This window comes from Cydia pomonella, chromosome 26, assembly GCF_033807575.1.
Source record: "Cydia pomonella isolate Wapato2018A chromosome 26, ilCydPomo1, whole genome shotgun sequence".
Taxonomy (NCBI): domain Eukaryota; kingdom Metazoa; phylum Arthropoda; class Insecta; order Lepidoptera; family Tortricidae; genus Cydia; species Cydia pomonella.
In genome coordinates this window covers 5,969,930-5,995,521 of record NC_084728.1, presented here as the reverse complement: position 1 = coordinate 5,995,521, position 25,592 = coordinate 5,969,930, and the positions used below count along the sequence as shown (strand labels likewise).

At 37.2% G+C, this 25,592-nt stretch overlaps 2 protein-coding genes across 4 annotated transcripts in view; both read right to left on the bottom strand.

The window, feature by feature from the left end:
* Positions 1–12,599, bottom strand: part of LOC133532261 (steroidogenic acute regulatory protein-like) — a 32,289-nt gene extending 19,690 nt beyond the window's left edge. Inside the window, exons 1-5 of one of the 3 annotated variants that reach the window (XM_061870851.1) lie at positions 12,301–12,599; positions 5,294–5,409; positions 3,570–3,647; positions 3,175–3,323; positions 1,080–1,238 (exon numbers count right to left, since the gene is read on the bottom strand). In XM_061870851.1, the coding sequence (XP_061726835.1) occupies positions 1,080–1,238; positions 3,175–3,323; positions 3,570–3,639 (378 nt within the window). In that variant the 5' untranslated portion in view covers positions 3,640–3,647; positions 5,294–5,409; positions 12,301–12,599. The remainder of the gene's footprint in view (positions 1–1,079; positions 1,239–3,174; positions 3,324–3,569; positions 3,648–5,293; positions 5,410–12,300) is intronic. The other 2 variants (XM_061870849.1, XM_061870850.1) reach the window with 2 other exon arrangements.
* A 3,909-nt stretch (positions 12,600–16,508) lies between these two features.
* On the bottom strand, positions 16,509–25,097 carry LOC133532105 (uncharacterized). The gene is made up of 4 exons (XM_061870605.1): positions 22,843–25,097; positions 18,688–18,847; positions 18,463–18,583; positions 16,509–17,931 (listed from the first exon to the last, which is right to left on the bottom strand). The coding sequence occupies exons 1-4, from the start codon at positions 23,955–23,957 to the stop codon at positions 17,708–17,710; spliced, it is 1,620 nt and encodes a 539-aa protein (XP_061726589.1). The 5' UTR covers positions 23,958–25,097; the 3' UTR covers positions 16,509–17,707.
* Between the last annotated feature and the right edge of the window lie 495 nt (positions 25,098–25,592).

The following is a 25,592-nucleotide window of genomic DNA, read 5'->3' as shown; positions in this document are numbered from 1 at the left end:
AAATAAAAAAATATTTAAAAACAAAACAATTGCGCCATAAAAAAAAACCCCCCGCATTATAACAAGCTGCCAGAGAAAGTGTCCCGAAATATATTTATTTTTTATTTTTATCAGTGTTCAAGCTGTATTTATCACTGATCATTTTTAAGTGAGGTATGGGCATTGTGAATGTCATCTCGCTTAGTGTGGTAGGGCACAGCACAGCAGAGCATCTAGAGCAGAGCCCAACTGGGGAAGTACCTTCACTTTACAGAAAACCGCAGCCAAATAACACTAGATCCTACTCATAGTGTTGTGTTCCTGCCGGTGAGTAAGGTTGCCAGAGCTCAACGAGGGGATGGAGGGTTGTTAGGAGACTACGGAGACTGCTTACCATCAGGCGGGCCGTATGCTTGTTTGCCACCGACGTAGTATTAAAAAAAAAGCTCGAGTGGCTGAGGTGAAAAATAAATCCCGGTCACTGTCTAGGAATATGTTGTTTGATCAGAATATAGGCTACTGCTACAGTTTACTTATAGTAGGTGGTTTTGGGGTCGTGATCCCGATCATCAAGTGTCGTAATGATCATATTGAACAAGGTTTCTCGCCCGGACAGAAGGCCAGCGCTAGCCCAGCCAGGCTAGCATCATGTTGAGTCGGGATCATTTCGTGGCTTACATGTTGTTACTTGTTGTTTTCTTTTATTATTTTGTCACGAAGAAACGCTCTCTACTCTACTCATGGGAACGATACGAAATCCTAAAATATATGCACCTTACCTGCCTGTGACGTTTTGTTTACTTCGGTCCCGCAAGGTCGGGAAAAAATAATTGAGTGTTTCGCGATTTTGTGCGTCGCAAGGGAAATTGGTTTAGTATGTTGTATCTTAACAAAATTTTGACATTCAGGATCGCGATCCCAAAATCAGTAAAATTCAACGACCCAACGAAGCTCAACGAGGGGGTTTAGCGCATGTAACTCCTCTGGAGTTGCAGGCGTACATAGGCTACGGAGACTGCTTACCATCAGGTGGACCGTATGCTTGTTTGCCACCGACGTAGGTTAAATTTTTTTTACCAAGTATGTAGTTTCTTACGTACCGCTATAACACTCCAGTTATGTATATACAGCACGCCGTAGAATAATAGCAATAAGAAAAATCTACATATCGCCACCAGAACTATGTCGAATAGAGACACTTTAATGTTATAATGTACTATTTCTCTGTTTAGTATCTGCTCTAGCGTCTCGCCTTTCATCTGAAACAAAAAATACAATTATTGAAGCTTGAGCGTAGCAAGGGATATTATACCACACGTGTAAAGGACGAAAGAATTTGTTACTTGAAAATGAAAATATTCATGAAAAATTTTTTTTTTTTTTTCAAAAATAAGAATAGGCGAATGCTGAAATTTAGTATAGCACTTACTAAATTTATCACTTACCTTTGTACTACACAATTATTTTTTTATCTGATGTAATCAATTTTTATTTTTGTCGTACAATAAAGTGTTTACTTACTTACTAATCAGGCCGAAAAGCTATTAAGGCACAAGATGTTCCCTTATCCTGCCACGGTCTTCAGTATACTTATGAAATACCATACCGTGACAATCCAATATTATGATGACATCGAGCTGATCTGATGACGGGTACCGAAAGTCAAGGGTATGGAAGGTAGAGGCAAGGATCAGAATCTCCTTAGGCAGAACTGTTGCAAAAGTGTCCAGCTGTCAGCTATAAATAACAGTTCCAAATCTCTCCAGAGTAGCGCTAGAGTAGCTAAGAACCTAGGCGTTATTGACGGAGTGAATTGCGCTGTCTATGATTAGATATTTTTCTCAAGTACTCTAGGTATTGTAGCGACACCTATTTATGGTTTTTTGTCGGACACTTTTTGGTATATGGAGATTCTGTTCCTTGCCTCTACCTTCCTTAGTCAAGGGATAATAATGGATAAAACATCGCCATACCATACCGTGACAATCCAATATTATGATGACATCGATATATGTTATGGATCTTTGGATTTGTTAGAATCAATAATCTCTGTGACTGTTATAAGAAAAGTACAGTAAGCGATAAATCTTCTGTTCTTCTCAACATATTCGCGTCCACTACTGAACATATGCGTCTTTCATGGATTTCCATATTATCAAGCGATAAATACTTGATCAAAAAGTTTTTTGGCTAAAAATTTCATTTTTGGTACAAGCTTTTATCGCTGACTGTACTTTTCGTTCCACAGGCAACTAATGCTCATCGAGCAAATTCTAAAAACCCCAAACACAATTAGCTTGCGTTGTTTTATCATGTTCCTATGTCCACCTCTTGTCTCCATCATCCGATCAGCTCGATGGTACCATAATATTACATTGTCACCCGACTTACATACGTATGCAAATTTTCAGCTCAATCGGAAACCGGGAAGTGGATCAAATTCAACTTGCAAGATTTGATTACAAACAGACAACGGTCAGGTGAAAGTAAATAAAAGCTTGTAAAAATGATTGAAACTGCAATGCTGAGTGGAGACCATTTCAGCCCCACATCCTTATCTGTTTGTTTTGTATTCTTCAACTTCCACTGTTTCTTTTTCATTTCTTGTTGCTGTTAATGTATTTTCTTCTTTGTAATAATTGATATGTTATCTGAATAAATATTATTAATATTATTATATTCTATTCTATTTTTTGTCAAAAACTTATTTATAAGTAGTATTACAGAATGCCATACTTTGGCAGATTCTTCCGCCATCGCATTACAGGTTACAAACTAACGGACGGTACATCAGCCATAGAAATCAGAAATCATTGCATTTATTCGTGACAAACTATGACATACAAAAGTATAACAACATAACAAAAGAAAGAAACATAGAATAAATAAATAGTTTACCACGAAATGGTCCCGCCTCAGCATTAATGCTAACTCAAAAGTCAGCGCTGATCTTCCGGCGAGACCATTTGTGGGTCACGAACGCAGCTGTACGACACGGCATAAAACTGAACGCGGCTTTGCGGCGGCCAAAGGGCGGCGATCAACGCCATCTAGTCTGCCGGCGAGACGTCATGATGACAAAAGAGGCCATATCGTATGCGTTCTGATAAATATAGATAACAACGATAACAAGACCATTTATTAGTTTATTACTTACATAGAGATCTAACGGACACAATCACCTACGTCACTCACCATAACACATATGAGCCACATGAGACTCGTGAACAGCAGATCGAAGGTAACGAACAGACAGAAAAACCGCCTGACAGTGGACATCCTGCCATCTGGCCGGTGGCCTGCCACTAGGTCCTCTGTCACCAGGTTGACAGATTGTGAATGAGCTGGAACAGATGATATTTGTCAAAAACTTCGTTCCTGGTAACGTGTGGATATTATGTTGAGGCCCATTACTATGTGGAAACCATAGAACTATTGAACATTTTGGGCTACTCAGGAATTTACACAATGTTAGTAGGTGTTGAAAATCCAATGAAAGTGATCTTTCCTTTCGCCAATATTAAATTTGCTGCCTTTTCTCTGACAAAACTGCCACTCTAAAAGCAAAAATCATAATTGACAATACTCACATAATGTCCTATACTGCGAACTGCCTCCCAGCAGAGATTCCGCCGCTATCCTAACATTGTAGTCAGTCATTTTGTAGCCTGTAACGATAACGTTTATAATTAGTTATTGTTAATTAATGAGTTATAAATCACTTACGATATCTGCCACACTAAATATGGATGTTTGCTCAAACATTTGTGTTGCTTCTCTTACTTTAATATGGTAAACAAAAGTGACGCCAATGTGATTTATATAAACTAACGTGGCTAACGTGAGACTCAAGTCCACATCTTTAGATTGCTGGTCCAACGCATTACCAATTTTGCGTTAATTTACGTTAGCCAGAGTTGATCATCGTTCATTTTTTCATTGTGATTGACATCTGCATGTACAATTTATAGATTGTAATGTGGTATGTCCTAGACAAAAAGGAAACCCGGACCCGGATATGTCCTTTGGACCCGGGTATGTCCTTAAACTATGTCCAAAAGAGAGATATAGGCACAGCGGATGTCTTTCTAATCTAGAGCAGAGCCCAACTGGGGAAGTATCTCCACCTTACAGAAAACCGCAGCCAAATAACACTAGACCCTACTCAGTGTTGTGTTCCTAGCGGTAAGTAAAGTTGCCAGAGCTCAAGGGTGTGGAGGTTAGGGTCGGCAACGCGCATGTAACTCCTCCGAAGTTACAGGCGTACATAGGCTACGGAAACTGCTTACCAACAGGCGGGCCGTATGTCTGTTTGCCACCGATGTTGTATAAAAAAAATTAAATTAACATGTAAGCCCATGCGATTTTTAACCGCGAAGTGGATTGCTCGAATACGGGTATTATTCGAGCATTTTAGGAAAGTAATATACTCATCATGGAATTGCCCACAACACTCACCAGCAACGCTTGATAATGTGTAGGGGTTTTACCTCGGTATAAAAGATAATAATACTGGAAATTCATATTGAAGTTCTAAAATCAAAACACATATTCTCTCGTGTTTCAAAATCAAATCAAATCAAATTTGTACAGTAATGGGCTGCTGCGCTTGTCGGCGGAGTGAAAAAGGTTGAAAAGCAACGTAATATAATTCATTTGCACATATCTACGAGTGTTGTTATATTGACTATGTACCAACCACGAATGAAGCACAGAATCACATTAATAATAGCCTTCTAATCGACCCCCAGGCAGCCATATTCTCACAGAAAGAACCGATATTCCTAGCCAGTGCAACTCGGTATCTTGAGTTGATCTCCGCACCCACGACCCAAACTAAGCGTCTTTAACATTTACAAAAAATCCCTCTATGCTATCCAGAATACACAGAGAAATGTAGGTACCCTATTTATATGGACTGTTATAATATGAGATCACGATTATTGACGGTTAATACCAGGAATCGATTGTTCATAAGTATGTCATTATTTTATCGTTCAGAAGTCTATAGTAGTATAGTCTGGCAAACGCAACTTGTCAGTCAGTAAGAACCAGGAAAACTATACTCATCCCTTTCTTATGGGTCTAGCACCTAGCACTAGCGTAAAACAAAGACAGTATGATTCTCTCTATGATTGAAATGAGACAGTCCTGGGCCAAACTATATGTATTATGTACTTGATGAAAACGTCGTAGGTGCAGTGTCAATTTTGGACCAGGAATCGAATTGGTCAGGGTCTCAGCGGGTTTGGTTTGGTCAGTGGTCAGGTTCTCAGCGTGGTGAAACAGGGGCCTCGTGGTGAAATAATATTACCTGCTGGAATCAAGGTGCCGATAGGCCATACGAAGGGCTGAACCGGTCCAGGGAGTTCCTTCCACAACGTTATATTCCGCGCTTGTGCCACAGTGTATACATTGCCACTGATACTCCTGTAAATACGATATATTGTGCTCCAGTATCCAAAACAATAATGAATTAATGAGATGAGCGGATAATAAAGATACATTGATTGAGTAAAGCGCCAATTACATTGACACTTCCCGTTATCACGCCCGAAATCAGTCCCGACTTCGGGCCTGATAATAGTTTTCCGTTTCGCGGAATATCAGCACATCGTTAACAATATTTGAAATGTAAAAAATATAATACGAAAAATACTATATTTTCATCACAAATGACACCGATATCGCATCGTAGAGTCAGACCAAGGTGGTCTGGTCTGGTCTGGTCTGGTTTTTAAACGCCCCAATTCGCCTCAAATCCATCCATTTCTATTTTCCCAGTAAATACTATATTTTTTCGGATGCTCGAAATGAGAGCTCCATAAATTATGACTAGGTGGATGCCACAACAGAAAAGGCCTAGTGGTAAGCCTAAGAAAAGGTGGCTGGACTGTGTGGAAGATCTTAGGAGGATGAGGAAGTATACCAACTGGAGGAAAGTTGCCAAGGCGCGCGACAACTGGAGGAACATAGTGGAGGAGGCCAATACCCACGAAGGGTTGTAGCGCTATCGTAGGTAAGAAGTAATTTTTTCAAGATTATGACAAAAATACAATTTTTCGGTAGAAAAATGGTGGCAACCCTAAGTGTAACTCTTACAGACAAAATAAAAAAAATCTATGCCATAGAAATAGAAGTCTACACATACCTTGTTATAATTTTGTTTACCATATCGAAACTACGAACAGTACGAAACTTCATCATTTTCGTCTAAACCACATAGACATGTCACGCAACCAAAAAAAAGATGTCACTTGACAACATAAAAACGGGAGTGACCCGTTTTGTTCAATATATTTTATATCACTGAGCCTCACGGTAGCTATTATTAAAAAGAATAATGGGATTTAATAATAATGGGTACCGATCTTAAAGTTTAGTAACAATGAACTAAATGTCTTGTTATCTCAATTAAGGATAACCTCAAGTCATCAGATCATTATGAAATAGCAACCGCGCGCGGGTCTGTCCGCGAAAACTCATGACACGTCCAGACATATTTTGAACCCACATTTCACTACCTTGAGACTAATTGACAATTATCTTTGTTACCTAAGAATTTACTAGACTCTAATTAGTCTAATAAGTCTTTTTTTTGTAGTTATTGTCAGCGTAGTACCATCAAAGAGAATTTGAAATAGAGGTGGATTGTCAAAGAAAACTTTGTAGCCACAGTAAATTTATTTAGATCAAAACTTTTAGAAATAGTCATTTGACTTTGATCCGTATTTTTTCACTGATGTGTTAAATTAGTTAAATATAAAAAAGTGGCACCATTTAATAGATCAAAGGCCAAAGCATCGTTTCGAGTGATGGCGCCATAACCTTTAGGTTGTGCCCGGTATTCCTGCACATATCTGCGAAGGAATTCAAAGGTGTATGTGAAGTTCGCATTGGGCTAGCGTGGGGACTATAGCCCGAGCCCTCCCGCGCATGAGAGGAGGCCTGTGCCCAGCAGTGGGACGTATATAGGCTGAATTATTATTTAATAATTATTATTAACAAATTTAACACATATCATCAATGAAATAATAAGGATCAAAATCTAATGGCGTTCTAAAAGTTTTAATCATGTGTCGAAAGATGGCAGTAAATTTACGTGGACATAAAGTTTTCTTTGACATTAAACCTGTAGGTATTTCAAATTCTCTTTGATACTATTACTTATTCTATGTCGTCGCGCGCTCAGCTCACTAGAGACGGTGCTCCTATGGTCTTGTTGAGCGAGGGTCCTCAAAACGGATCGAAATATGTCGAGTTATTCGACTAAAATCATCTACGCGAGCAATCAGTTTGAAACAATTTGAATATGAACCGGTTTTCCAGATTTTTTTTTATAAAATATTCCAAGTATTTTCTTCATTACTAAGGTACTGTACGCCGCTCTTGCCGATTCGCTACGCCCTTTACATCATTTTGGAAAAGAGCCGATACTCTTAAAATAGCTGGATCGATTTCTATCAATCATAGCTAAGAACTACCGCAAGAAAACTAGCTTTCTCTTATAAAAAACCGCATCAAAATCGGTCCATCCGTTGGAGAGCTACGATGCCACAGACAAACAGACAGACATTGGCGTGGAACATACTTAGTCAGGTCGTAAGTTTTGTCACAAATATCAAATATCAAACATGTATTCAGCAAATAGGCCACAGGGACACTTTTACATGTCCATTATTACAAGCAATAAAAATTACAAAATACAATTACAAATATGGAATCGATGAAATAATACATACTTTATTAGAGATGTATACTGTCTCTAAACAAATGTGGCCCTAGTGAAAAAGGGTACAAGTCTCTTGCAGCGCAGGTGTAAAGGGGTGTAAGTTCCACGTAACACTTATGCCCTTATACACCTAAACTGCCAGAGACTTGTACCCGTTTTCACTAGGGCCACAGTATCTTTCTTGTTGTTGATGTTTTACCAAAATTACTCGTTGGATTGCAGTCAAAAATAAGCGTGTTACTGAAAAGTACCCTAAGTTTGAAGGGTATTAGCTGAAGTACAGACTTGTCGGAGAACTAAACGCTGGTAATAAAATAACGTTCTAATAAAGTAGGTCATACAAATAAACAATTGTACCTATTTTATTAATGTGACACTGTTTTCACTCCCTTTTGTGAAATATATTTTTTCACAAACCAGATACGTATTCGCGTGTAACGACAATCCCAAAGTAATCAAGTAGTATATAAAGTCGCGATCTAAATATTAAAATAATTACGTATTGATCATGGCTAACATTTTTATTAATAGCTTTGTATTACATTTCCAGCGGTACACTGTGGCAACAGTGTACAGGCGGATCTGTGCCAACACAAAGCCGATAACTGGCAGGAAGTGGCACAGGATCGGGACAGGTGGCGTTCTCTCGTTTTGGAGGCCAAGACCCTCTTTGGATCACTGCGCCACAATAGTTAGTTAGTTTGTATTACATTTTATCAGTCAAAACCTTTGTGACAGAACTTATGACCTCCCTAAATATAACACCCCTTCACCCCTCTTTTTGCGTCAAGGGTTAAAAGCAGTTCCCAACATACAAACAGTCACACTTATATTATTAGTAGAATTTATCAGTACAACCGTTCATACTTGTCAATTAATTCTGAGCCTTATTACAAAGACATGAGGTCCACCAACAGCAAATTATGTTAGTACGAGCGTGCTTAAAATGTACCAATATAACATAATGTATTAAACAACACGATAATGATAAAAAATCAGCATTGACCCATGGTGATCTTTCCTCGTTAAAACATTAACTATAGCTAGCTTTTATTGGACAATTTAGGTATCTAAAGATTCTAAAGACTAAAATGACGAATCTGCTGGATACGTCGATCTACGAACTCAAAACAAAAAACGGCCGTTTTAACTTTGGGCGCCTAGATTGACGAATCCAGCAACGTCTCGTATATCTACCTAGTTGGTTACTAATAAATTCTGTTGCTGCAATAATCTTTATCTACATAAAATACGAGTATACGAACGAAAGTTGAATCGGCTCCCGCCGCCGCGTGATGTTGTGGCCGGGCCGTTAGAATGAGGAGCTCTTCAAACCAGCCAATTTTCAAAAATAAAGAAAAAACCGGCCAAGTGCGAGTTGGACACGAAGGGTTCCGTACCATTATTTATAAAAACGGCAAAAAAATTGTTTGTTGTGTGGGAGCCCCCCTTAAATATTTATTTTTTCTGTTTTTAGTATTTGTTGTTATAGCGTCAACAGAAATACATCATCTGTGAAAATTTCAACTCTCTAGCTATCACGGTTCATGAGATACAGCCTGGTAACAGACGGACGGATGGACAGCGAAGTCTCAGTAATAGGGTCCCGTTTGACCCTTTGGGTACGGAACCCTATAAATCGACACGTCGATGATACCATAAACGACACGTGGACGGCCAATACTATAATATATATAAATATAATACCACAAACAAACCATGATTTATGTTGTTTAGCATATGGTTAATATAAATCGCTACCATGTCACTACTATGAAGTATGCTTGCTCATTCGTTTATTATTCAATCAAATTATGTAAATAGGTATACTTTATCCTTTACTAAGAAATATAAGAGTAACCAATTAGTCAAACTGTCTTTCTGATCTAAATCTGTTTTTGTACTTTCAAATATTTTAAAATATAGAACAATCTAGAACATTCTACATGTGGATTCATTGAGATGTCACAGAATATTGTCTCATAGTAACTTTACAATAACAAATTGTATTGGTGCTTCATAGAGTAGCTGATTTGATTGGTTAATAAGTCATTATAATATTCATTTTTTCATTTATTTCGACCATGACCATTATACATGTGCTATACACTGTTTTTGTTTTATTTCCGTTAATTTCAAGGGTGCATTCCTGAGCTTAAATTAAGTTGATTTCTCAAAGACACCGTTATTCTGATTAATTCTATTTCGGGGATAATCAATAATTTACTTTTATTTGATAGGGCCCCTACAAACATGTACACTTGCCCTAGGACCTGTTTACTTATTGATGAGTGTTTAGTACTGTCGAGGAAATTTATTCTTTAGCAATTTGCGGTTCAAGTTAATTTGGTTGAACATACTTATGCTAAGAGCTGTCCAATGTAAAGTGAACCATAAACTGCTAAAGAATCAATTTCCTCGACCATACATATTATATATATATTATATTATAGGACATTATTACACAAATTGACTAAGTCCCACAGTAAGCTCAATAAGGCTTGTGTTGAGGGTACTTAGACAACAATATATATAATATATAAATATTTATAAATACTTAAATACATAGAAAACACCCATGACTCAGGAACAAATATCCATGCTCATCACACGAATAAATGCTCTTACCAGGATTTGAACCCGGGACCATCGGCTTCATAGGCAGGATCGCTACCCACTAGGCCAGACCGGTCGTCAACATGTTTCTACATTTGCTGTACAGAATGATCTTCTACTTATTAGTTTTCTATTGTTTGATTGGGTTATATAATAATGCCCATATTACAACAACGCTGTATGCAGCATTTAATTACTTTTCATGAAAAAAAAAAAAAGAAATTTTCAATAATTAACTATGCCATTTAGTTTCCATAAACATACTTGGCTATACCCCGAAGTTAACAGAATTCTATAAAACCAGTGTATACAAAAATACCTGAGAAGTAATGTATTTATATGTAAACAATTATGCCAAATAATTTAAAGTCTAGAAGATGAGTCTCAATAAGTGCCTAAAGTATATTAAGGTGTATTGGAAATTGGGTAATCCCGAAAATAATTAAAAAATAACTCATATTCCATTGTAATAAGACTCCCTTTTCTGAATTTTCTGCCACTTTTTTAGCAATTTTTCTTATCTGAATTAACCAAATATACCTTACTGACTTAGTGCCATGATGTCTCTTTCTCTTTATACAGTATATGCATATTAAAAAAAAACCATTATGCCCTGAAAATCAAAGGTCTCAAATGAACTTACAGTCTATCATAACCCAGTAAAATCCATAATGCAATAATAATTCAAGTGCAAGCAAAAACAAGCAAGTTAAAAATATCCATTGAAAATTGGTGCATGTAACACAAAATCAGAAATCCACATTATCACACAGCTGGAACTAAATGTATGGACTTTTTTTTTTGGTATAACTACATTTTTCTTGTTATAAAACAAGAAGTCCAACAAAATATTAACTTTTGGGAAGGTAGAAATTTTAATGTCATGTTTTATCTGCAATATCTTTAGATAGAATGCAATTGTGGATGTTCACTTTTTTATATTAATTTGGTGTTTCTGAATGCGTTTATCCCTCTTATTGTATAAGCATATAATATTTTTGCCATTTTAAGCCCCTACATCTCTATTAAAGATATAACTACATACATACATACATACATATAATCACGTCTATTTCCCGAAGGGGTAGGCAGAGACCACGGATTTCCACTTGCTACGATCCTGACATACCTCTTTCGCTTCCTTCACAGATGTAACTAGACATTATAATAATATAATTTTATAATAAATGTCAACAATATGCCAGGACCTAATTCTCATATACTTTGGACATGCTCCGCAGATAGCCTAGAGAGTGTTATTATGACGAGCAAAGTTGAAGGCACTGGACCTCAGGACCCTCCCCCTACTAGATGGTGTGCTCAAATCACTGCACCTATGCAATTAAAACTGCACGAGGCCATGCGCTTGGTGAGGAATACAAGCCTAAGGAGGAATCTGGTCCTCAACAGAAGGACATGATGTTACAATCCTCATTATTGAGAGACAGAGAAAGAAGAAGAATAATAAATGACATATTTGTCATGTTAGCTTGTTTAGTAGGTACTTATAAATGATATAAAATAAGATGACTATATTTTAATTGTTCTACTTTCTAGTTAGGTGAAGAACAAATATTGTCAACTTACTTATTAAAAAGGAGGTCAAGGCTTTGCAGCAATCAAAATGGATTTCAAATACAATGACTGCTCGTAAAAGTATTTCTTTTCAATTAAGTTAGATGTACCCACTTTACATGTTATAAATGAAATTAATACCAAAAACAAGGTAGCTTGCAGTTTAGATAACGTTAAATTGATTGCGGTTCACTGTAATTAAGTTGAAAAGTGACTAATTTCTCATTCGAACACAATCTCTGCTCTACATATTTTGCATATTTATCATTTCTAACGCCCATTTCTCTGGTTGTTGATGCAAAAAATAACCTAAAGATATAGTTTTAAAATAACTTTTTAAAGATAAAGGTCATGTTATAAACATCCAAATGCAAAATACATCTTTAACAAAGACTTACCTGATTGGTTTGTAATAACACGAGGAATTAACTAAAATCACTTATTAACTATGTATCAAATGCATCACAAACGGTGGTACGATATACACTTATGGTATTGAGTCTTGCTTTTATCAGGAAAACATAATTTTATTGTTGTTTCAATTAGTTTTTGTTATCAAATTAGAAATGTCTCGCGAACTCGCGAAGCGATTGACGTTTGTTATGTTACTAACAGTGCCGTTTCGTTTTACGACAGTTTACTTCCTTGTTAGATAACGCGGTCTAATAAAATTCTTAATAATTAAAAAAACCAATATACATAAAATTCTCATCTCGAATTAATGAGAAAAAATACATATATATATATAGCTTACATTTTAAATTTCAATTGATAACACTTGTTTTGAACTTTTGACCCAAAGCATTTAAAAATAATAATTACACGTTCCATTTTACACAATTGTCATTATTTTATTAATTTATAAATTATTTTTACTGTGATGGTGGCAAACAAGCATACAGCCTGCCTAACACCTCATTCACACTAGAGTTTAAAAAGCGGCCAAGTGCGAGTCGGACTCGCCCATGAAGGGTTCCGTACCATTTATGACGTACCTATTTAAAAAAAACTACTTACTAGATCTTGTTCAAACCAATTTTCGGTGGAAATTTGCATCGCAATGTACATCATATATATTTTTTAGTTTTATCATTCTCTTATTATAGAAGTTACATGGGGGGGGGGGGGGACATACATTTTACCACTTTGTAAGTGTCTCTGAAGACATACTTATCCCACACGTATGGGTTTGTTGAAAAAAAAAATTCAGTTTCTAAGTATGGGGAACCCCCAAAATTTATTGTTTTTTATTCTATTTTTGTGTGAAAATCTTAATGCGGTTCACAGAAAACATACATCTACTTACCAAGTTTCAATAGTATAGTTCTAATAGTTTCGGAAATAAGTGATTGTGACATAAACGGACAGACAGACATACATGACGAATCCATAAGGGTTCCGTTTTTTGCCATTTGGTTACGGAACCCTAAAAAGCGACAAGCGTCACGTTATACCCTGACCTTAGCAGTTCCGCACGCTAAATCTGAATTAACGGCCAATGCCCAAAGTTGAAAATCCATCAAAGCCCGGATAAAAAGCGCCATCGTGTGAATATATACACGGATATCCATTTATGTCATACAAACACATTTTGCAAAAGCACTCGTGCGAATGAGGCCTAATAGCACAAAACAGATAGGTATGTACATATCTGTTTTGTGTTAATAGTAAGCAGTTACCTATGAATGTATTTGCAAGTACCTAATGGATTATGGGTTATCAATTTGGCGTTATAATTTTTTTTTTATATGCCTGCCTGATGGTAAGCAGTATCCGTAGCCTATGTACGCCTGCAACTCCAGAGGAGTTATTGTCAATCGCGTTTCAAAACTGGGCTACAACCGCAAAAACCGAAGTTCGTCAATTGCGGGAATTTTTCTCTGTCACTCTAATTACGTCTTAGTGAGAGTAAAAGAGAAATATCCCCGCAATTTGCGAAATTCGGTTTTCGCGGTAGGCCCCCTGTATTACACTACCTACACTCATCCTATTTGAAAACTTCATATTGCAATCTTTCGAGAAAATCCAGTTTGTGGTAGAATTTTTTTCGACGAGATTATGGATATTCTTCTGTTTCTACACTTTCTACTTTAAATAAGTAATATAACTATTTGAATAATTCCTGTGTCTGTAGATATATCAGGACCAGAAGGGCTAAGATGTTCGGTTATGTATCATTTGACCATCTTAGCCCTACTGAATATAATTTATTAAGTAGGTAAAGGCACTGTCAAAAGATTTAATTTTTTGACCCATTTTGTACCTTGTCACAGTGATAATAGTATAAGGTTTGAGATCTCTAGCAAATTTCATGTTGTTTGTCATTGTGACAAAGGTACGAAATGGGTCACAAATTAAGTCTTTTGAATGTAGGTATGTTGCAATAAGAAACAAATGATATTTTAGTGTAATATAAAACTTTATTATATTTCTTAACAATATACAGAGACAAATTTGGCTTTGGCAATAGATAATGAATGACATAATCAAACACATAAGTTTACCTAATTTCAAATTGGGATCATTTGAGCGGCCAGTCAAATATAGTTGTTAACCATTCTTAATAAGACATTTAAAAAAAGTACTGTAGTACGTAACGTTAGAACTAGATGGCGCTAGCCAAACAACATCATAACGAGGAAAAAAATAGCGCCATCTAGTGACAAACACATAACTTTGATAAAAAATGTTTGACGAGCATAAATACAAACTGATTTTGTTATGTCTGACCATACCTTGAGGGGTCAATATATGATATGAGTCACAAAAAAATGTTCTCATAGGTACATTGTACATTGCTGGTCCCATATTGGGATACCCTCCTCCAGTCGAGGAGGGATTTAAATCTTCTCGGGTCAGAGGTGTAGGGTTAGAGCCGGTGTAGCTTTGTTTGACGTTCATAAGCGCATTGTATATAATAAACTGTCTTTATCTTTATCATTGCGGCGGATTATTTATGTCAGTATTTTCTATGGAGCACTAGATTCATTTTCGCGATTTCGGGATTGGTTCCATAGTAAAAGTTGTTTAGTAGGTATGATCGACGTATTCACCCTCAGAGTATAGACAGACATAACGAAATCACTCTGTATACTTAGTGATTTATAGATACATACCTACATAAAGCCTGACCAGTAATATGTAATAATAGGATCACGCGCCATATTGCGGAATTTGATTGGAACTAAATTTTTTATACTAAACTGAACTAAACCCTATAGTAAACACCCCTATAATGGAACAGGCACCAGTAATGGGATAGTATAGACAAATCCTGTAAAACAAGTATTTACCATCAGTTTTTAATCGCTGGCAAGATTTTACCATTAACAAAAGCCAAAGAGCTGCTTAAATTTAATTTTTCATTGTTATTTGTTAGTTTGAAAATTAATGGCGCCATACATCCCATGACTGGAGCAAAAAACCATGAGTAGTTTTAATTGGTTAATAATATTGAAACCAATTGCAGTAGCTTTCATTAAATACATAGAAAACATTAAGGACGAATTGAACATTCAACTTCTAAAGCATAATGCGGTAAATTTTTTACAGATGTCGGTAAAATATCAAAAATACTCCCAATTTTCTTTTAAATGTTCCATGATTGGTGTCGTTAACATATACATGAGAATAACAGCACCCTCTTGACAATGATCATGTATTTCTGTTCGGGCTTTACATGATTTATCTATATATCTAAATAAACCGTTGACGTACTTTTAGCACTTATATTTCCTTATTAAAGTCTATCATGATCTCGTGTATCATCAATCATCGTGGAAAAAGCACCCATCTTTACGCAAACACTTGTCAGTAAAATATGGGTGTTTTATCTGTATGGCCAAATATAATTGGTTGTAATAGAGAGGTAAAATCTAAGAAATAAAACGTGCCCCTTAGTTTGACATCCAAAACAGATGGCGCTGTACTGCGCCATGTTTTGCGGTCACTGAATTGTCAGACGTCAAATTTTGACAGTCAGAGTTACCGCAAAATGAATGGAGCTGTACAGCGCCATCTCGTTTACCTGTCAAATTCGAAGCACGAAATTGTCTTAGATTTACTTACTCAATCAATGTTACAACCAACTTACAACCATACCAAATGATTAAATGCGATCATCACAGGCCCAGTATAACTTATTAAAATACTATTGTTATTTATTATCTTAATATTCAATTCTTTCACATTTACACAAATATCCTTTTTAAGTTTTTAAAGTATCTACTTCTCGACCAATATAACATCACCTTTCCCTAAAAAAGATCATACGTCTACATTATATAGTCGGTCAAACAACTTTGCCAGTAGAAAAAGGCGCGATATTCAAATGCTTTATGGGACGGTTATCCTTCGCGCCTACATTTTTTGAATTTGCCGCTTTTTTCTACTGACGGAAATGGATTGTTAGACTGTGACTATTATCTGAAATATCCATATTGTAATAATAGATTTAATTATGATACCCAAATCAATATACAGGAAACGCAAAAAATATGTTTTTAAATAACACAAAGGTGATATTGATAATATTGGCCACTACTGTACAGTCGCCATCAGATATATCGGAGCGGCCTAGGTACTCAAAAATATCTGAACACGAACTAGAGTTCATATTGAAAGAACATATTGACAAAGGGGCGTGTTCAGATATTTGTAAGCATGTTGGCCGCTCTGATATGAGATGGCGACTGTACCATATTCTAGAAATCTACCTCTATTTTCTCCAATGATTTGATTAGAAATAACGGATAAGTGGACTGGAAACTGAGCTGCCGAGACTTACGCAATGTCAGCGAATATTTCCACCATACCCACCGCCGCGCCTTGCCCGGGACAGTGTGTTTTCTACATTTCTATTATTTCTAAACAATGCTTGTATCATTTGCAGATTTTTCTGCTTAACACAAAATTAAGTTAAGTAGGTACTAGAAAAATTCAGGAGAAAAAATCTATAAAGGACGAGGTTGCTCATCTTCATCAGTTCTGCCTATGGAGATTGCATTCCTTACCTCTACCTTCCATAGTTAAATTATTTGGCTCATTAATCGCATAGATAAAAAAACTATTAGAGACATGTAAAACACTCTTTGCTTGTATAAAGGTTTTCGGTATAAAAGCAAAGACAATAAAATAAAATAAAAATATATAAACAGATGGATGGATGTATCTTTGATACAAGTTAGGCTAGATACAAATATGAAGCAAAAAAAGTAGGGTAGTTTACTTTTGCTTTACAGTTGCTACAAAATATTTAATATTAGTTATTTCTCTCATCTTAAGCCGTCGTGTGAGTCCGCGCGGCGCGCGCGTCAGTTGACGTACTTGGCGGTCAAAGGGTTAATATAGTAAACATACCCTATAATGGAACAGGCACCAGTAATGGGATGGTATAGAGAAATCCTGTAAAACAAGTAACTATTAACTATCAGTACCGCTGACAACATTATACCATCAACAAGAGCCAAAGAGCTGCTTAAGTTTAATTTTTTATTGATATTTGTTAGTTTGAAAATTAATGACGCCATACATCCCATGACTGGAGCAAAAAACTATAGTTTTAATTGGTTAATAATATTGAAACCAATTGCAATAACTTTCATTAAATACACAGAAAACATAGAGGACGAATTGGACATTCAACTTTAGCATTAAAGCGGTAGAAATTTTACAGATGTCAGTGGAATATCAAAAATTCTCAAAATTTTCTCTTAAATGTCCCATCATTGGTGCCGTTAATAATTGGTAAAGGATAAATAGAACAATGGCCCAACAAACCAAATACAATTCTTCCACTCAATAGTCTCAATACCACCTCACTGTCCCTACTCTATTATCCGGCGGGTCCCTCGCACAGCAGTAGGACGCTAAAACTCCCAAAGTCGCCACGAACAACGATAATGCTGACACTGCGCACACGGCGCCTGAGGTGATGTCGCTGAGCGGCGTCCCGGGCGATGGTTGGATGGAGAGGAGTAAGAGGAGACCGAAGGCGCTGAGGAGTGAGAATGAAGAGAGAACGATGTAGCCTGGAAAAAGAACGGCCATTTTAATGTTGACGACCGGTGCCTATTTAAGTGGGTAGTGTGCCTATGAAGCCGATGGTCCCGGATTCGGATTTATTTGTGTGATGCAAGGGCATTTATTTGTGTGATGATCACAGATATTTGTTCCTGAGTAATGGATGTTTTCTATGTATGTATTTATCTTTATCGAAAAATCGATGTAGCTAGGCCTTATCTCTGGGAAAACGCACATTTTTGAGTTTTTATGTTTTCCGAGCTAAGCTCGGTCTCCCAGATATTTTTTTAAAGTATTGTAAAAGCCCTATCAAACTGGGTTTGTTACAAATAATGAATCTTAGGCTAGAATCTTTTAGAACTGTGCGTGTCTTATAATTAGGTACCTAATAGATGCTAGTAGTGTAAAAACGTTGTTTGGATAGATGCCAAAATACTAAAGGTTTGTAAAGTCCCTTCATGAAATAAACCAGGAATGTGATAATTGAAACTACTTTCGTGTGTCTAGACTTAATCTACATAATTATGACACCAACTCACCTGAAATGTAGTTCCTGTTCGGAAGCAGCTGGTGGCGGCGTGAGCGGAGTCCTAAGAGCCCCAAAAGGAAGCAGGTGAAGCCCGCCAGCACCCCAAAGTCCAGATAGTACCGTCGGCCAAGCTGCAAACAGCAACAAATTATTTAATTGGGGATGCCAAAATGCGGCCGCAGCGCTCATGGTTTTTATTTGGATTGTCTCTATGTGTGTGTTCGCTGATTCTTACCGTGTACATCATATAGAAGCTAAGTCCAGTAGTGAGTCCACCGCTCAGAGTGAGCATCAAAGCTGCTATAGTGAGGGACGCGGCCGCAGCGCTCATGGTTTTGGTGCTGTTGAAGGACTTGTATGTCTCCTCGGAGTACACTGATGGTGGTGGTGCTACCCTGAAACGGTGGAAAATATTACTTGATATGATTGTTTTGTATACATATGAATAGTGTCAAATTAGTTCGTTCGCTGCAAATTAGGTATACATGTGATTTTTTTTTATGATATAGGAGGCAAACGAGCAGACGGATCACCTGATGGTAAGCGATTACCGCCGCCCATGGACACCTGCAACACCAGAGGAGTTGCAAGTGCGTTGCCGGCGTTTAAGATGGGAGTACGCTCTTTTCTTAAAGGTTTGAAGGTCGTATCGGTCCGCAAATATCGCAGGCGACAGTTCATTCCACAGTGCATCATGTTCATGTACAGTGATAACTATCCCTACTAATAATATATCCAACGAAAACATTTTCATGTAAAATTTTGCCAAGACGCAAGAAGAGACCATATATGGCTCGCACTGTCAAAAAGTTATCAGATCTAAATGTGGAGCCAAGCTTCTAACTCTACATGCCCTAACTCTGCCAGCCCAAACTTCACAAACTCAGCAACCTCTACACCTTAGTCAAAATATGTTGCTTGGCCGTTTCACCCCTACAACAACTTTAAAAAAAATTATAGGCTCAGTATATTCGTACAGTGTGGAAAAATTTATGCGCCCTGGACGGAAAGTGGCTTAAAACCTTAAGTTAGCTCTTTTTACTTAAAATAAACATTATTTAAAAAAAAGATCGCTTACGTGTCGCCTGGGAATCGAACCCAATAATAATTAAAAGAAAATAAAAACCGGTCAAAAAGGAGTTCGTTTTACTCGCGCACCGAGGGTTCCGTACACACTTTGAATTATCTCTTGTAACTAATGGCGAAAAACTAACAGAAGTACCTATACTAAGTATAATTGTGTACAGCGCCATCTATCGGCAACTTGTCTAACTAATTTGCGCGATGTGAGCACGTATGTTGGTTTTTCGAGGATAATTCTCTATCATGTGAACCGATTTAAAAAATTGATCTTTTATTTGAAAAAACGTGTATTTATATCACAAAGGTTTTTTGTTAATAAAAAAAAAGTTACCAAGATAGAGGTCTGATTATATTTTTCCTGAAAAAATTTTTGAATGCAGTTTTTTTCTTTTTGAAAATAAAATATTGTTTCTAACTTAAGGCTTTAGGGTACTTTCCCTCCAATAATAATGTTATAATAAAAAATTCAGCCTGTATACTTCCCACTCTGGGCACAGTCCTCCACAACTCGTGCGCAGTGCTATGCTAACCCGTTATACTTACTTTATTAATTGCATGTGAAAATACGCAAGTTATTTTTTCGCGGATTAGCAAAGTAATATTTTTTTGTTTTTATTAGTATGTATTTCCGCAAAGTAACACCTGATTCTATTCATTACTCCTCCAACACTCACCATGCCAAATTCCACCTATTAGCTATAAAGCTGTCGTCGCTTTTCAATTAGGAAATTAACTTTTTCACATATTGCACTGTTGATAATCGTTCTTTATTCATTTCATGTGACCATCGCGACTCGGTCTCGAGTAATTATTACCGTATTTATGGCTCCTCTACACGATGGCCCCGCGCAGGCCAGTCCAAGGGAGCCATCAGAGGTCACACATGATGGAGGATGAGGGATGAGCTGAAAGCCCAACCACCAGCGGTGATCAACTATAATTATGTTGATGGTGTTTTCTCGTGCCCGTTGTGCGCACGGGTCTTTGCCAACAAGATCGGCTACGTCAGCCACACGAGACCACAACAAAAGGAGTTGAAGCAGTCGCCGTGGCCGAAAACGGTCAGGAGCATATATTCAGAGTTCAAATTATACGGGGCAAGAACTAGCTGCGTAGGTAAGTATGTAAATATAATAAAGCAGATTGGCGTCCTGAGCATCTGGCTATGTTGCAATGTCAGGTGCCATAATTAAAACACATCGTGCAACACGCGCCATTTTGAAAAATAGCGGATATTTGCCTCTTAACAAATTTAAGTCACACGTTAAGAGCTCTTTGTTAAGTAAGGCGTATTATGCTGTGAATGATTTCATAGATGATAAGGATGCCTTTAAGCCAGTAGCTTGATCTTGATAGTATGATAAAAATGTCAGTAATAGTGTTTTCGTTTTCTTCCTGTGAAATAACCATACTAGCGTCCAGTAGAACTGACACAAGAGAACATCATGTTCTCGTTTGATTGTATTATTTTAGTTTTGGACACTTAGAGACCTTATACACCTCTAAGATTTTATTTTATTTTAAATTTCATTTTATTTTAATACCTATTTTAATGATTTGGACACTTAGAGACCTGTACATCTCTAAGTCAAATTAAATTTATAATTTAGTTTTATAGGTAGGCACTCCTTATGAATAATATGTAGTCGCGTTTATGTGGCGCTATGCCGTCTTTAATGTAACTTACAAGCACAAATGTTGTATCTCACATTTTTTTTTATTATATTTATATTAATACAACCCGGCAGCTTGAACATGTCATGCTCGCTTAAAAGTCTTTACTTACGGTGGCGTCGTTGATCGGGTCGCCACTTTCGCGAATGAAGGTTGAGGGAGGCGATGGCTGAGATACACGTCATACTCGTGAACGGGTGCTGTTTGTGGAGACCGGTCTGTTTAAGCTTACACGGGGTACAGGTTATGTTAAAGTATGTAACTTTACTTTTGAGTGACATTAACGTGAGACACTTCATTCGGTTCTTGTCTGTTTTATTTTTTTTGTCTTTTAATTATTTATATAAGAATTCAAGCCTTGGCGACCCTCTACATCTCTAAGGATAATTTAATATATATTTTTATATTTTATCTCTGACACGTAGAGACTTATACATCTCTAAAGAATTTTAGTATTTTATGGTTTTATTTTTTTATCATAGTTTTTTTTGTGTAATTCGACATTTAGAGACAGTATACATCTCTAATAAAGTATTTATTATTTCATAGATTCGATATTTGTAATTGTTTTTTTTTTTTTTTATTTATTGTTTGTAAAAATGGACATGTAAAAGTGCCCCTGTGGCCTATTTGCTGAATAAATGTTTGATATTTGATATTTGATATTTGATATGCAGGTGGCGCTCGCCAGTGGTCAAGAACCTCTTCATTTTTACTTGCAGGTGGTTCCTTTAAATACTTAAGCTTGTGATATTAGCTTATTGTAACCGCATTTAGTTAGTAAGACTCTGACTGCATAGACTTTTTGGCGATGACCCATTTATCAAGTCAAAATTACAGAGCCTTGAGCATCGCCGTCGAGTCGCTAGCCTATCGGTGTTCTGTCGGATACATTTCGGAGAGTGCGCACAGGAACTGCACGATCTGATCCCACCTTCCCCTTTCTATCATCGGACATCCAGGCGTGGGGAGCGCGCGAATGCACCCGTTCGTGGTAAACATTCCATTTGTTCGCACTAAACGGTTTGCCTCCTCTTTTTTGTTACGGAAGGCTAAAGAATGGAATGCGCTCCCGCCATCTGTATTCCTTGATAAATATGACCTCGGTCTCTTTAAAGCAAGAGTGAATAGGCTACTACTACTGAACCGGTGAGCTCCATCTTAGGCCCTGTCTTCACTTTCCATCAGGTGTGACTAAAGCCAATCGCCGATCAGTTTTTAATTTAAAAAAAAAATAGGATTTTTTTTAGGATTCCTAATAGTGAGGATGCCTGTTGCGACGACTGAATTATCGGGAGGTGATGACAATTTTACCTAATTGAGGTGGCGTGCCGTTCCTCAACCCACCTGCGGAGCGACAGCTGACGTCCACTAGGGTTCACTACACATCACCCTTAACCACTTTACGAGTTTTCGCTCGGGATTATATATAGTCCTCCTCATCGTTTTCGATGACGGCGACCCCAGATAAACATATTATGGACGTTGTCTAGCATGAGCCCTAATGTGGGTGGCCAGGCCGATATTAGTCCTGGTACTCTGTTCCTGGTTTAATACACCAACAAAGTCAACAAACATTATTTTGATCTACTATTTGATACACGAAACAGGAGTAATCTTGTTTAGAACTCACCTGGGTACAATAACCGCTGTACTCTTCTTCTCCTTCTTTGGACTCCTTCTCTCATAATCCCTCCTACTCTCCCTACTCATTTCTCTCCTGTCCATATCAAAACTCCGCTCCCGACTCTTCTCTCTAAAACTAGTAACAAACACATCATGCCTTTCAAACTCTTCTGGAGTCCCGTAATGTAACTTCTGTTGCGCTTTAAGGGATATAGGAGACGTGGCATTTCTTGGCGACGTCAAATTAGCACATGATTTTGATGGTGTAACCCCATGTGTAGGTGTACTGTGCATAATCTTTTGAGGAGTCCCTGTATAGCGATTAGGACTCGTGGCCTTATTCGGTGTTATCCTTACAGATGGTTGACTGGCATAGCTCTTTAATTTCCTAGGCGTAGATAGCAGTTCATGTAGTTTTTGCGTCGCTATTATATTTTTCTTAGTCATTACAGGGCTTGATATAGTAACACTGTGTTTCTTAACCGGTTCGTCATCATCTGAAGGCACTATTGCGTATCTATGAGTCTTTCCATTTACAGTTTTAACGATTTCAGTTGGTATTTCTTTTAATTCGTGTTCATCGGGTGCGTCAACGTTATATTCTTCTATTTCGTTGGCATTCGCTTCTATTATCCTCTTTTTCGTTGGAGAATAGTCTGCTAGATCATCGAAATCGTCTCTGATAACTTCGTATCTGTGTTTAACACGGCTGTCTTCCAAACCGTCGTCACTTTCGGCGTTTCTATCATATTTAGTCTTTTGTAATTTAAATTGTGCCATCTCTAAATCTTCGCTTCTTGTCCTACATCTCACAGGAGTTCGTGTAGACTTGCACATCAAAGAAGACTGTCTCTGGAACTGTTTTTGAAACTTCGGCGGTTTAGGCGGCAATTCTGGAGGTTCATCTCTGTTTCTCAAAGCGCCTGCTGGCGACATCCTTAGAGGATTATCAGAAATATCTGTCCTAAGTATCCTGTTGCTGTATTCTACTTTTCTTGGCGAATTCCCGCCCAGCGGGGACATTCTTCTGTCCGGACTTTTGACATATTTGGTGTAAGCTTCGCTCTGCCCGCAAAAGGCGGGGTTAGAGTAATATTTATACACAATTTTAGGCGAATCCATGTTATAAGCGTAAGGTTTCCCCGAGTGCGTGGTTTTGTTGGTTTCTTAGAAAGGGGTGTGCTTCAAAGCATGACCGTTAAGGTATTGTGATCTTTTCTTGTTATTACTTGCTTTATTATTATTCCAAAGTCACAATGTTTCACCTATTTCAAAAATATCTTTAAGCACTTGACCTTCTCGTTCACTTTTTCAAAATTTAATGATCACTTTTTAAGAACGCAACTTCTACACATCACTTTTTAAACTTATTAAAATATTCACTTAAGTACTTTCTTAATCTGTTAATATTTTTTCTAGCCTATATTATTACTTCACTATATTATTATTACTTTATGATTATTAATAATGTACACGTAAGTCTCGTTCAACGGATAACCGTCAACTGTTCCTTTTTCAAAAAAACTTGGGGTCGCGGCGTACGCGCACCCTTATGGCACGCGCTATTCGAAATTCAAATAAAACAACAGTCACTCCAATGTGTACCGTACAGTCTAACTAATAAGGTCTATTTTAAATTGATGCCGTACCTGTTATGCTTTTACATTCCCATTCGATTTCAAATTGATATAAGTAGTGTTTTGTTCATTCTGTTTTGAGTCATGTGTAATTGGCATAAGGTACGTTTTAGCATAGCTAGCTCTTGTTATTGTGTTGTTGTGTCTGTCTGTGTGTTGTGCAATTATTGAATGAGCCCGGTGAGCGGAAACACAGAGGGAATGCTTTAGGGATCCTAGAGTAGGGTTTTTAAAACGGCGACGGTTTATATGTTGTGAAGTCGTGTACCTAGTATTATTTTGCATGTATTGTTTTACTTGACCTTTTCGATAAGGGAACTAAGGGAAGTTACCTATGTTATGTAATTGAAAGTACGTATATGTATCGCCTTGCCTCTAGTCGCTTGTAACTTGTAAGTACATGTAAATATGTCAAAAATAGAGCACTTTATCCTATGAATAGGATTATATATAGATATTAATAAGTAGGTACTTACTCTATTAAAAAGTCAGTTAAGATCAATGTGGCGAAGACCGGCTAGTATTGTATACAATCGTGATATAGAGAATCGTGGTCGAGACGTTTTCAGTCGAGTACTGTGGGTAGGCAACGAAGCTTGCTGAGTTGCCTAAGTAAGGCACGAGATTGAAACGCTTGATTATATCAGTATTGTATACAATACTTTTTATACGAGTCATCTGAAATAATAATTTTTATTATAAAATCTAAATAATTCACGAAAATCGGTAAGTATCTCAGTAGACAAAAATGTAGTACAAAAAACATAAAGGCGCAACTATTTAGTCCCACCCGCGCCCGTTAAAGACTCTAGTTTAAGATTAAGATTCTATGGAAGCGCAAGGGCACGTGCTTGGTATTTTTTTTATAGTTGACTACAGCGTATCGAAATGAATATTATAGTTGAGTTGGGAGCCCATGACCCCACATGAAAAGTACGCAATTATAGTTTGGTATACGAAATCTTATTTACAGTCAAGGCGAGCAGAAAAATATTTTTTTGATTGGGGAACAGTTATAGCCGTTATCGGGTAATAACTCTCATGCCTGAATACGTACTTCGCTCAGACACTCAGAAAGGAAGAGCTTCGCTCGTTCTGCTCTACCGACCTTCTGTAAGTG

Excerpts from the sequence above, each read along its gene's own strand:
- LOC133532105 (XM_061870605.1), bottom strand. The coding sequence starts at position 23,957 with ATGGATTCGCCTAAAATTGTGTATAAATATTACTCTAACCCCGCCTTT. Across the intron at positions 18,848-22,842 it reads ACAGCGGTTATTGTACCCAG|GGTAGCACCACCACCATCAG; the intron begins GTGAGTTCTAAA and ends CCACCGTTTCAG. Across the intron at positions 18,584-18,687 it reads GCTTCTATATGATGTACACG|CTTGGCCGACGGTACTATCT; the intron begins GTAAGAATCAGC and ends TGCTGTTTGCAG.